At 41.0% G+C, this 12905-nt stretch overlaps 1 protein-coding gene across 11 annotated transcripts in view; it reads left to right on the forward strand.

Annotated features, from left to right (window-relative positions):
• Positions 1–12552, forward strand: part of LOC108715220 (liprin-beta-2) — a 93244-nt gene extending 80692 nt beyond the window's left edge. For 10 of the 11 annotated variants that reach the window (XM_041560909.1, XM_041560906.1, XM_041560908.1 and 7 more), the window contains 9 exons: positions 44–194; positions 2048–2159; positions 2570–2658; positions 3830–3952; positions 4053–4178; positions 5072–5260; positions 6228–6395; positions 10093–10158; positions 11835–12552. In XM_041560909.1, coding sequence (XP_041416843.1) covers positions 44–194; positions 2048–2159; positions 2570–2658; positions 3830–3952; positions 4053–4178; positions 5072–5260; positions 6228–6395; positions 10093–10158; positions 11835–11903 — 1093 coding nt within the window. In that variant the 3' untranslated portion in view covers positions 11904–12552. Of the gene's footprint in view, positions 1–43; positions 195–2047; positions 2160–2569; positions 2659–3829; positions 3953–4052; positions 4179–5071; positions 5261–6227; positions 6885–10092; positions 10159–11834 lie in introns of those variants that run through there. The other variant, XM_041560916.1, reaches the window with a different exon arrangement.
• Positions 12553–12905: the final 353 nt, after the last annotated feature.

Below are 12905 nucleotides of genomic sequence, written 5' to 3' on the forward strand. Positions count from 1 at the left end.
CCAATATATTAATTTATATCTGTATTTAATCTTCTTCCCCTAGTGACAGCAACGCTCCTTTTGCTCAGTGGAGCAATGAACAAGTGTGTAACTGGTTAGAAGACCTGGGCCTGGGGCAGTATGTGATCTTTGCCAGACAGTGGGTTAGCTCCGGTCACACCTTAATAATGGCCACACCACAAGCTTTGGAAAAGGTAACCTGTTAATTTTAATTATTTGCAATCTATCTGTCTCTTTGCACCACTGGTTCTGACTCTTGAAACAGTTGTAGCAGAAGCCAGCTGATTGGCAGACCGGTGAAGAAGGAATGGCATTGTGGGAACTGGAGTTTGGGCTGGAGGTGAGCTGACATCTGCTACATTGGTTCATGAGTCAACACCAGCAGTGTAGAAAGGGGAAGGACCAATAGCAATTATTATTGACAAATAGCGTTAAAACCATTGAAACATTTTTCGGTCTTGTATGTTTGAAAGTTGCTTTGAATTGTTTTCTTAGGGAATATTTTATTTTGGGGTTTATATTCTGTTTATTATATTCATGAATCCTATGCTTTTATGCTATAATATTATTATAGGTATGGGATCTGTTATCCAGAATGCTCGGGACCTGGGGTTTTCCAGATAACAGATCTTTCTTAAAGGGATCCTTTCATCAGTTAATAGTGCTACTCCAGCAGAAGTCTGCACTGAAATCCATTTCTCAAAAGAGCAAACAGATTTGTTTATATTCAATTTTGAAATCTGACATGGGGCTAGACATTTTGTCAATTTCCCAGCTGCCCCTGGTCATGTGACTTGTGCCTGCACTTTAGGAGAGAAATGCTTTCTGGCAGGCTGCTGTTTTTCCTTCTCAATGTAACTGAATGTGTCTCAGTGAGACATGGGTTTTTACTATGAGTGTTGTTCTTAGATCTACCAGGCAGCTGTTATCTTGTGTTAGGGAGCTGCTATCTGGTTACCTTCCCATTGTTCTTTTGTTTGGCTGCTGGGGGGAAAGGGAGGGGTTAATATCACTCCAACTTGCAATACAGCAGTAAAGAGTGATTGAAGTTTATCAGAGCACAAAAGTCACATGGCCAGGGGCAGCTGGGAAATTGACAAAATGTCTAGCCCCATGTCAGATTTCGAAATTGAATATAAAAAAATCTGTTTGCTCTTTTGTAGAAACAATAGAATTCTACCTGTATCTGATGATTCAGCACTAACAATGGCCGATGTTTGGGTCCCTTCAAAGGCACCCGATCAAAATTTTCCGTCCAGCACGATCGACGAGCCGACCGATATCCAAGTCTTCTGCCGATATCTGTCGGCTCTTTGTCCACCATACACACACCGAATATCGGACGAAAACTCGTTTCGTACAATATTATCTGTGCGTCTATGGCCACCTTTAGATTGCACACAGGTGGACTTCATTTCACTAATTATGTGACTTTTGAAGGTAATTGGATGCACCAGGATTTTTTTAGGGGCTTCATTGCAAAAGGGGTGAATACATATGCACATGCCAATTTTCAGTTGTTTATTTTTTTTTTAATTCTTTTTTTATATATATCTTTCTTATTTCACTTAACCAACTTTTTTGCAGATCCATCATATAAAATAAGATTAAGAAACCTTTTTAATTCCAGGTTGGAATGTAACAAAATAGGTAAAAAGCCAAGGGGGGTGAATACTTTTGCAAGACCCTGCATAATATTATCATATCATTGTAACTTTTATTCATATAGAATCATATCAAACCCAGCAAGGGTACCAAGGTAAATGCATTTTGAGGGATTTAGGAAAATTATGGAGCGGCCAAGACAAATCAGTGGTGTAGTTACACATACGAGGGATGTTTTCTTTTTCATCAATTGTTAGCAGGGCACAGGTGATTGTAGGCTAGTAAATGCCCTGTGGGGCTAACTTAGTGATATGGGCACCTTGGTTACCCTGGTAGCCTCTAAGGACTGGAAGTGTAGCCAAAATGTTCTTTCTTTACTTTGCAGGAGAACATGGTGCTAATATTATTAACTTGTTAATATTATTATCCCTTTATTCTTTAGGAATTAGGAATAAAGCACCCATTGCACAGAAAGAAACTTCAGCTGGCAATTAATACTATAAGCGGCAAAAAGGAAGAGAAATCGGGGCAACTGGACCATATATGGGTGACACGTAAGCGCACTTTATTGTATTTATCAATACAGGTATGGGACCTGTTATCCTGAATGCTTGGAACTTTAACAGCCTTAAGTCTACTAGTATATCATGTCAATATTAATTAAACCCAATAGGCTGGTTTTGCTTCCAATAAGGATTAATTATATCTTAGTTGGGATCAAGTACAAGTTACTGTTTTATTATTACACAGAAAAAGGAAATTATTTTTAAAAATCGGAATTATTTGATTATAATAAGAGTCTATGGGAGACGGCCTTTCCGTAATTCGGAGTTTTCGGGATAACGGGTTTCCGTATAACGGATCCCATACCTGTATATTGTAATTTATCATTTTGTATAGTTTCTAGTCAGGTAAAGATGGATAAGAAATGGCGTGTTGATGAGTCAACTTTGTTTATCGGCAGGGTGGCTCGATGACATTGGGTTACCGCAATACAAAGATCAGTTTCACGACTCAAGGGTTGATGGGAAAATGCTGCAATTCTTAACTGTGGTAAGTAGGACGGGGGATTTATATATATTTGGGGGCAGCAAGTACAGCAGGACAAGATGGCAGCAGGACCACTTTATAGACCTTCTAGTGTTGTTAAACTCATAACCAACAGTTTGGTGAATCCTTGTAAGGTTTTTTCAATGGGTTCTGACTATGGCACATCACATACTTTTAGTGATTTCCACCTAACAGAGCAGAATGCAGATATTTTCAGCTCCCAAGATATTCTTGCATGTCCCAGGGAACAGATGCACCAGCCTGGCCTGCTCCATTGCATTTCCTGGACATAAGGAAGGGAATACTTAGGACACTCAAAATTGGAAAATAGTAACCAAATATATTGCAGGAGACGGGGGGGGGGGGAAGTTAAATGGGGATACTGGGTCACAGAAAGTGGAAAAGACATCAAAGGTGACTTGGCTATTCTTGGAGTATTGGGTCAATGCTTTGTGTTTGCATGTGACTGTGTTTTTAGGTTCAGGATTGATGTAGTCACTGCTCCATATAATCTGAATAATATCAATGGCTGGAGCACAAGGATATTTCATTGGCCTCCTCCAGCCAGGTGAAGATAGTGGAAGTAGGTGGGGCCTGTGGTGGATCAAGACAAATGAGGGCTGATGTCCAATGGGTATGGATTGATTGAAGTGGCAATTGGCCACACCACATTGCCTGAGGGCAGTTGTTGCTAACTGCACAGTGCCCCTCCAAGCGGCCTCACCCTAGAAGCATGGTGGCGGAACTTCTATGTAGGAACCATTGCCTTAATTAAAACAGCAGATTGCGTAGAATTAGAATACATGGAGGGCATGCCATGGTCTTATAATTCAAGGATCATGACATGGTCTTCTCATTCAAGGGTCATGTCTTGGTTTTCTCATTCAAGGGTCATGACATGGTCTTCTCATTCAAGGGTCATGTCTTGGTTTTCTTATTCAAGGGTCATGACATGGTCTTCTCATTCAATGGTCATGATATGGTTTTCTCATTCAAGGGTCGTGCCATGGTCTTCTCATTCAAGGTTCATGACATATTCTTTTCATTCAAGGGTCAACCACCCTAGTTCATTAAAAAATAAAAGGGTGTCAGGGAGCCAGACCTTCATGACAATTATCAATGAATGACATGGTCTATAAGATATTATTTTATACTTCCTTATTTTATTCTTCAGAATGATCTCCTGTTTCTGAAAGTCACCAGTCAACTGCACCATCTTAGTATTAAATGTGCCATCCACGTCTTACACGCCAACAAGTTCAATCCACACTGCCTACGACGCCGACCAGCAGATGAGGTAGGCTTCCCACTTTGCTCTAGTTCATGAGCCTTTCAAATGGAAATTGTTTTTACTGCTTCGATAGAAAATGCAGACTTCTTGGGTTTCTGCTTTTCAGAACAACATCTCTCCCTCAGAAGTGGTTCAGTGGTCCAATCACAGGGTTATGGAGTGGCTGAGATCTGTGGATTTGGCTGAGTACGCACCTAACCTACGTGGCAGTGGTGTCCATGGCGGCCTTATTGTAAGCAAATTTTTATCTAAAAATAAAAAAAAAATTCTCTGGCCTGGGCCGACCTACGGTAGGGTTTGGAGAAAAGACAGAATCCATTGCTACGTTACAGCTGTTGCCCTGTTCCATCAACCCTGTATAGAAGAAGCAGGTCTTTGTGCCTTGTTTTATTTCTATAGTATTAGGGACCCTTAATGACAGTTGCAACAAACAGTAGGCTGGCACTTGTATGGATAACTATTGCAGTTATTGTATACTCCATTCATACATTTTGCCCATACGCCCTCTCTATATTTCATCCACTCCTCACTTGCTTCCTTTAGTCACATTACTTACACTCATTTATCCTTCCTTCCATAACACCCCCACCATTTTCTCCTACATAAATGTGCCTAATATAAGCAGGTGCCAGGACCATTAAGGCCCCATCACCATCACCCAAACCCAGTAATGATGTGCAGACTTCATCCAGCCCAACCCATGAGTTGGCTTGTACATTATTTACTTCCAGTGGAATAAAATTGACATTTGTATTAAATTAGTTAAAAGGTATGGAGCCCCTGAATTAATTATTATCCCATCAGGCCTTGGGTCAGATATAAAACTGATGAGCAAGCCCAATCTGGCATGCTGTAGAAGGCATCAAGAAGGCATTGAGGCACTAGAAGAAACCACCATTGAGGTGTTTTAATGGTTGCATTAAAAACAGGCTCAGTTAAATAAAAGCTGCCCGATGTTGTTGCTGCTGCCATTGTAGGATCCTTGCTAACTTTGTCAGCTGTACTGATATCTGTCTATTCATATTTGCATTGTATGTATATTTAAATGTACAGTTTGTGACAAGCACATTAATTAATGTTGCTACACCAGAATAATGTAGGGATGGCTTTGACATTATTTCGCAGATACTGGAACCCCGATTTAACGCCGACACTTTGGCCATGCTTTTAAACATTCCACCCCAAAAGACCTTATTAAGAAGACACTTGGCAACCAACTTCAATTTGTTAATTGGCCCAGAAGCCCAACAAGAGAAGAGAGAAATTATGGATTCCACAACCTTCTCCCCTTTGTCTACCGCTGCTAAAGTCCGGGTAGGTTATATTGCCAGCAAAGCTTCACGCACTGCACATCTTTTCTGTACCGCTATGGATTAACCCCTGTGTAGAAGAAGTCTACAAAAAGCCCAGTTATTGTGGGACAGTGACCTCAGGGGTGGGGACTGGTCAAATCAGTAGAAGCAATATGTTAAGGGAGGGGATATAGAGCAGTGATCCCCAACCAGTGGCTCAAGAGCAACATGTTGCTCACCAACCCCTTGGATGGCCTCAAACAGGTACTTATTTTTGATTTCCAGGCTTGGAGGCAAGTTTTGGTAGTATAAAAACTAGGTGTACTGCCAAACAGAGTCTCCTGTAGGCTGCCAGTCCACATAGGGACCACCAATAGTCAATAACCGACCATAATTGGCGCTCTCCAACATTTTTTAACATTTGAATGTGGCTCATGGGTAAAAAGGTTGGGGATCCCTGATATGGAGCATAACTGTATATGGAGGCTTGGAAGAATAGGAAAGGTACATTGATGATTAATTTATCATGCTGGCCCTTGTCTTAGTTGGTGTGGCCACCCTAGTTTCAGCAAATAAAATTCCCTTCCATGCTCATCATTTACAGCAGATGTTTGCAAACCATGAGTAGTGGCAGGAGGGGAATGGTCTTCTACTCTCCAAGATACCATAACTGACCATCAAGCTGGCTATTTAGGTGTGAGATTTGGGGTAAATATGTATTAGATGTCCCAAACTATACTATAGATAATCTACCAATATTTTCTAATAGCTGTACCCATTTAATGAGTATAGGGAGGCCCTACCCAAAGCTTGGACCTTCAGGGAGACCTGAACTGAAAAAAAGTTTGAAGACATGGGGACCCCAATATGCAATAAACAACCAAAAAAATTACTAATAACTACGCACATGCTCAGTATCCTAAAATTTATTTATATTAAGATAAATTGAATTTGCTACAATTGTTGTAAAAATATTGTCTTCATTTCAGCCAAAGAAAATTGGCTTGTCAAATTTTGGCCAGCTGCGGAAGAAGAAATTAGACGAAACGGCAGATTACGTGTGCCCGGTAGACGTCGTGAATGGTACCCAAAAGGGCTACAGTGACTTCAAAGTCACAAGCGTGAGCTCCACCAAAGAGAATGACAAAATGGAGCAGGTGGGCAGACTGGTTTGATGGCATCTGGCATCCATTTCCCATAATCCTTGGTGTTTATCAAATAACTACACATCGTCATTTATCTCCTCTTCCTAACCTCACATACATGGCCTCCCCATATCATCATCGAGGCTACAGTGCATTCCATAGAACTTTTTGTTTTCCCAAGAGACTTGAGGAGCACCAGCTAATGCCCAGCCCGATATGCCTTACCTTATCCACTAGAATTAAAATATCCCCGGGATTACAGAAACAGTGTAAATATTACTTACGCAGAGAGAGAATGTCGGATAAAATTGCCATCCCCATAAGATTGTTAAATACAAATGATGTATCATAGTGTATATGGTTCAAAGAAAAAATTAGTCGCATTAGGGAACCTGTATAATAAATGGATCTTGTTAAAGCATAAGTGCTCTATGTATATGGAGGCTTGACGTTTACTTTTATTTTTCTATAAATATTCAGTAAAACAAATTTCAATTGGTTCTTCTGCCCAAAGAGTGTTTTTTTTATGTTTGTTTTATGGTTACGATGAGGTCACTCTATTGAAAAACCTTAATGAACCAGACACCTACTTTACTCCTCTTACCTAAAACCGGCAGTAGCAGTTGACCCCATTAGGACCCTCTAAAGACAGACTTGACCACACATGTTTTCCCAATAAAACTTTAATATATTAAATGCGAAGAAGCGGTAGAATCCATGGCAGGTGACAAGTTATTGGGCACCATAATGTTATTTTAGTCACCTCCTACCATGGGCAAGTAATACACAGACTGAACAAGTCCAAGCCAATTACTATGGCATGCTGTGTGTGCTGTATGTTGTGCTGTATGTTATCAGGCAAGCATGAATAATGTCCTGCCAGAGGAAACGCATCAGCATAGTGTCAGTCCTCTTGTAACTTTGCTGCAAACAGTGACCAAAGCTGAGTCAACCTAAGACGGCCATTGGTTATTCAGCAGGGCAGAAGATCAGAGGTGACTCTTCAGCTGTGCCTGCTATTCCCCCAGCCCTTATGTAGTAAGTGTGTGTGTACATTTGGAAGAAGCAACTCCCAGGCAATCTGAGTTAGCTGCATGGCATGTTGGGAAACTTATACAACTTGCAGGCTAAGTGAGGAACATAAACAGAGCCCAACATTTTTGTAGTCCAGTAGCTGAAGGTCTATAGGTTGCATGGTCCTTTTTCATGGCATTTCTTTCCATAACCAGTTGTGTCTATCTGAGGTAACTGCATGGCATGCTGGGAAACGTATGCACCTTGCAGGCTAAGGGAAGAACAGTAATGGACTTCAATGTTTTTGCAGTTCAATAGTTGAAGGTCTACAGGTTGCATTGCCCACAATAGTTTCAATAACAAGTACTTTCCAGCCTGACAGTGGGATCAGAAGCTCTTTAATCTCATGAGAACTGAACTCAGAGAACTAACATACATATCCTGAATATCTCTTGGCTTCTCTATCCTCCTTAACTTTGGTGGTAATCATTTTACCATCGTTGTCTGCAGATAATTGCCACCAGTTTATTAACCAATGTATAGAACAGTGATCCCCAACCAGTAGCTTATGAGTAACATGTTGCTCACCAACCTCTTGGATGTTGCTCCCATTGGCCTCAAAGCTGGTGCTTATTTTTGAATTCTTGGCATGGAGGCAAGTTTTGGTTGTATAAACACTTAGTGTACTGCCAAACAGATCATCCTGTAGCCTGCCAGGGCTACCAAATAGTCAATCACAGCCTTTATTTTGCACCTAGGAATATTTTTTTATGCCTGTGTTGCTCCCCAGCAATTTTTAAATTTGAATATGGCTCTCCGGTAAAAAAAAACATTGGGGACCTCTGATACAGAACAATGCATCCGATTTTCCTACTTCAACTATTTATAAAATCTTTATTTCACCAAAAAGTGTCCTTGTCTATAATCTCCAACCGATTTTTGATGATGGTATTTCAGCCATTTTTGTCTCATGTCAACCGGTTTATACAGAATTTTGGCAGACGTTTAGATAAAATTTCATAGAACTCCAGACCTGGCATAAGTTTCTATGGGAGACGTCATTGTTGGCCAAACGAGAGGAAAAACTGATGGAAACCTTGTTCTTTAAACATGTTATGTCACTGAAATTCTGTCATACTTGTGAATTTCAGTCAAATTCTCCAACCTTAGTGGACTCAAGTCTACTACTACTTCCATCTCCAACTACCCTTTTGAAATGTCCAAAGAGTAGCCCAGTTCTCAAGGAATGATTTTTATGGGATCGCTTAGATGTGATTAGAAAGAGTAAAGATCTCTTCCAAACTTGAAAGTAGTTGTGGCTGAAAAATAAAACATTTCAGTGTTGGACAATGATTTTATAGTGAGTGTAGCCCTAAAGAAACAAGGTCTTGCCTTACCTTATGCAACATGACCTATCAAAGGCTGGTCAAAATGTTACAGTAGCTGTCCTCACACCATCATCACCATTGCTTCTTTATATAACACCAGCAGGTTAGCAGTGGTTTGGTAACTATAACTACCTGATCATAAAGGTGTATAATCTGGAAGATCTGGGGAAACATTTGACATAAACTTGTAGAAGACTTTCGGTGGATATCCATTATAATATCCAGAGAAGCTTGACAGAATGAGTTTTGAAGGGAGAAGATTCAAAATGTTCAAAGAATTATAGCAAATGGGATTGGGTTTTGATGTGAGAAGAACAGCAAATGTTGAAACAAAAGATCGGACAGAGGTTCAAGAAAATGGGGTTGGGTAATGAGAAAAGGAGAGATGCAAGTAAGCTCCAGAGCCAAGTGAATGTGTCTGGATTGCAAGTGGAGAAGACAAGCAAATGTTGAAAGCAGAGTAGAGGAAAGAAGCTCAAGAGAATGGGGTTGGGTAATGAGGGATAAGAGATGCAAGCAACCTTCAGAGTCAAGTGAATGTGTTTGGATTGCAAGTGGATAAGAGAAGCAAATGTTGAATGCAGAGTATAGGAAAAAAGCTCAAGAGAATGGGGTTGGGTTATGAAGGAGAAGAGATGCAAGTAAGCTCCAGAGCCAAGTTAATGTGTTTGGATTGCAAGTGGAGAAGAGAACCAAATGTTGAATGCAGAGTAGAGGAAAGAAGCTCAAGAGAATGGGATCGGGTCATAATGGAGAAGAGATGCAAGTAAGCTCTGGAGCCAAGTGAATGTGTTTGCTGAAAAGCAAGTGTTCAAAGTAGAGTGGAGTTTATAAGTATATGGGGATGGGTTATGATTTAAAAAAGAATCCTGAAAACAGAGTGGAGAAAAGAAGATTAAGAGAACAAGATTGGATAATGATGGGAGAAGAGAAGTAAATATTGAAAGCAGAGAGGCGTGCCGAAGAGTAAGAGAATGGGGTTGGGTTACAAGACGCACTGTCCAAAATAAAGTGCAGTGTAGAAGTTTAAAGTAATGGAGTTATGAATGGGAAGCCAAGCAAAAAAGAAATAGGGACCCAATAATAGGAAACAGCAGAGTATGGGGTGAATCTAGCACTGGTCTGAACCCATTTGGTCCGAACTACCACAAGCTGGGGACAACACTATGCTTGCATCATTCAGCATGTTGCTTGATTACTGCTGTCTTGTCATCCTTCACCTTTGGAGAATGATGTGATTTCATTTTGCATGAGACAAATATATCTGTACGATTGGAGGCGTCTTATTCATGTGGCTGGTTTTGCAGATGGAGCACTCGGATGGTATGGTAAAGCAAATAGGGGCTTTCTCTGATGGAATTAATAACCTCACAGTAAGTATTTCTTTCTTTGATCCTAATATTTATCTCTGTGCTTAGGAATTTGTCAGAAACCTCCTATTTAAAAATGTGTTTCTTTATATTGTGGGATCTGTGTATGGATTCAAGATGGAAACTGTTTAAATAAGCAAGTAAATAAATCCATTATATAAAGATTTATTTCCATGTCAGCTCAATGTGTTTATCCCTCTCTTGTCTCCCCCAGTATCTCCCTACTATACCTGCTATCCCACAGTCACAGACCCTTCCCAGAGACTATTATCCACTGTTACTATAGACACCATCTCTCCCTACTATACCTGCTATCCCACAGTTACACTCCCTTCCCAGAGACTATTATCCCACTGTTACTATAGGCACCATCTCTCCCTACTATACCTGCTATCCCACAGTCACACTCCCTTCACAGAGACTATTATCCACTGTTACTATAGACACCATCTCTCCCTACTATACCTGCTATCCCACAGTCCCACTCCCTTCCCAGAGACTATTATCCACTGTTACTATAGACACCATCTCTCCCTACTATACCTGCTATCCCACAGTCACTCCCTTCCCAGAGACTATTATCCCACTGTTACTATAGACACCATCTCTCCCTACTATACCTGCTATCCCACAGTCACACTCCCTTCCCAGAGACTATTATCCACTGTTACTATAAGAACCATCTCTCCCTACTATACCTGCTATCCCACAGTCACACTCCCTTCCCAGAGACTATTATCCACTGTTACTATAGGCACCATCTCTCCCTACTATACCTGCTATCCCACAGTCACACTCTTCCCAGAGACTATTATCCACTGTTACTATAGACACCATCTCTCCCTACTATACCTACTATCCCACAGTCACACTCCCTTCCCAGAGACTATTATCCACTGTTACTATAGACACCATCTCTCCCTACTATACCTACTATCCCACAGTCACACTCCCTTCCCAGAGACTATTATCCCACTGTTACTATAGGCACCATCTCTCCCTACTATACCTGCTATCCCACAGTCACACTCCCTTCCCAGAGACTATTATCCACTGTTACTATAGACACCATCTCTCCCTACTATACCTGCTATCCCACAGTCACACTCCTGTCCCAGAGATTATTATCCCACTGTTACTATAGGCACCATCTCTCCCTACTATACCTGCTATCCCACAGTCACACTCCCTTCCCAGAGACTATTATCCACTGTTACTATAGACACCATCTCTCCCTACTATACCTGCTATCCCACAGTCACACTCCCTTCCCAGAGACTATTATCCACTGTTACTATAGACACCATCTCTCCCTACTATACCTGCTATCCCACAGTCACACTCCTGTCCCAGAGATTATTATCCCACTGTTACTATAGGCACCATCTCTCCCTACTATACCTGCTATCCCACAGTCACACTCCTGTCCCAGAGACTATTATCCACTGTTACTATAGGCACCATCTCTCCCTACTATACCTGCTATCCCACAGTCACACTCCCTTCCCAGAGACTATTATCCACTGTTACTATAGGCACCATCTCTCTCTACTATACCTGCTATCATCACAGTCCCGTCCCTACAGCTATATCTGTTATAATATGTTGTAATATTGTCTTATTTATATATGAGGCAAGTTTATTATTGGTTGACTCATGCCTAACCATTTCTATTTCAGAACATGCTCAGTCAAGATGAGCTGCTAAACAATTACAGGTTCTTATCTGCATATGGTACTTGGAGATAAGACCATAGGACAACTGGACATTTCAGCATTCCCGTGGGAGCTTAAAACAATGGCAGAAACTAGAGGAAACTCGACGTACAAATCAAAAACAGGCCCTCTTGTCTGTAGAGGATGAACTATATGGGACACGTGGGGGCTCATTTTTTAACATAAGTGCTTTATTGCTCCAGTGGTGTTTGCTTTCATTTTCTAAGTAAACTAGTCCCAATCATATTCCTCTAGGGGCCTTATAAGATGAGTAAATCGCACTCCAGGGCACATTGGAAGAGAGGTCACTGCCTTTCACTAGCTGTGCAAGAAAAATAGTTCCTGCCTTCCGGGGTACTAGGAGGCCCATTGAGACACTGATGGTGATGAGACAGGTCTGATATCAGAAAGGAGCTCAGAAGTGTTGAATCTATACAGGATAATGGTACTTCATGTCCGTGGCATCAACTCTACAGTACATGGCAAATAGAGGCTCAAACCATTGGCCACTATCATTGTGTTTTTTTCTTATTTTCATGTTTTTTAGCGCTGTCTGTATATATTGGAACTGTATAATGATTTTAGCTTCTTCCCTGCGCAATGACTGTAGATTGCACCCGATCTCTCTGTTTTTTTTCCATTGCTGTTATATTAATGAGTGCAATAAAGTTGCTCATTTTTTTTTCTCTTTTTTTCTGGTGTCAGTTACTATCACTTAATGGGCACCTGTTGGAAAAATGCGTTCATTGGAAATGCAGAAGGAGTATGTTCTTTAGAAAACCTCCCTATATCACTTTATAACTATTTAAACTCCTATGTAGCCCACCCTGTCCCACCCCTAGACCACATCAAAACTACTCCTGAAAATGACCCTTTTCCTGCATACTGTTTGTGTTTGATCTTGAATAGCAAACAGGGAGCCAAGGACCACAAGTGATGCAGCCAAACATGATGGTAGCTGTCAACATAGCTGCCCAGCTCTGCAGTTTGGGAATTAGGTATAGTGGTGTAATGAAGGGTATCCCAAAACCCAGA

This window comes from Xenopus laevis, chromosome 4S, assembly GCF_017654675.1.
Source record: "Xenopus laevis strain J_2021 chromosome 4S, Xenopus_laevis_v10.1, whole genome shotgun sequence".
NCBI lineage: Eukaryota > Metazoa > Chordata > Amphibia > Anura > Pipidae > Xenopus > Xenopus laevis.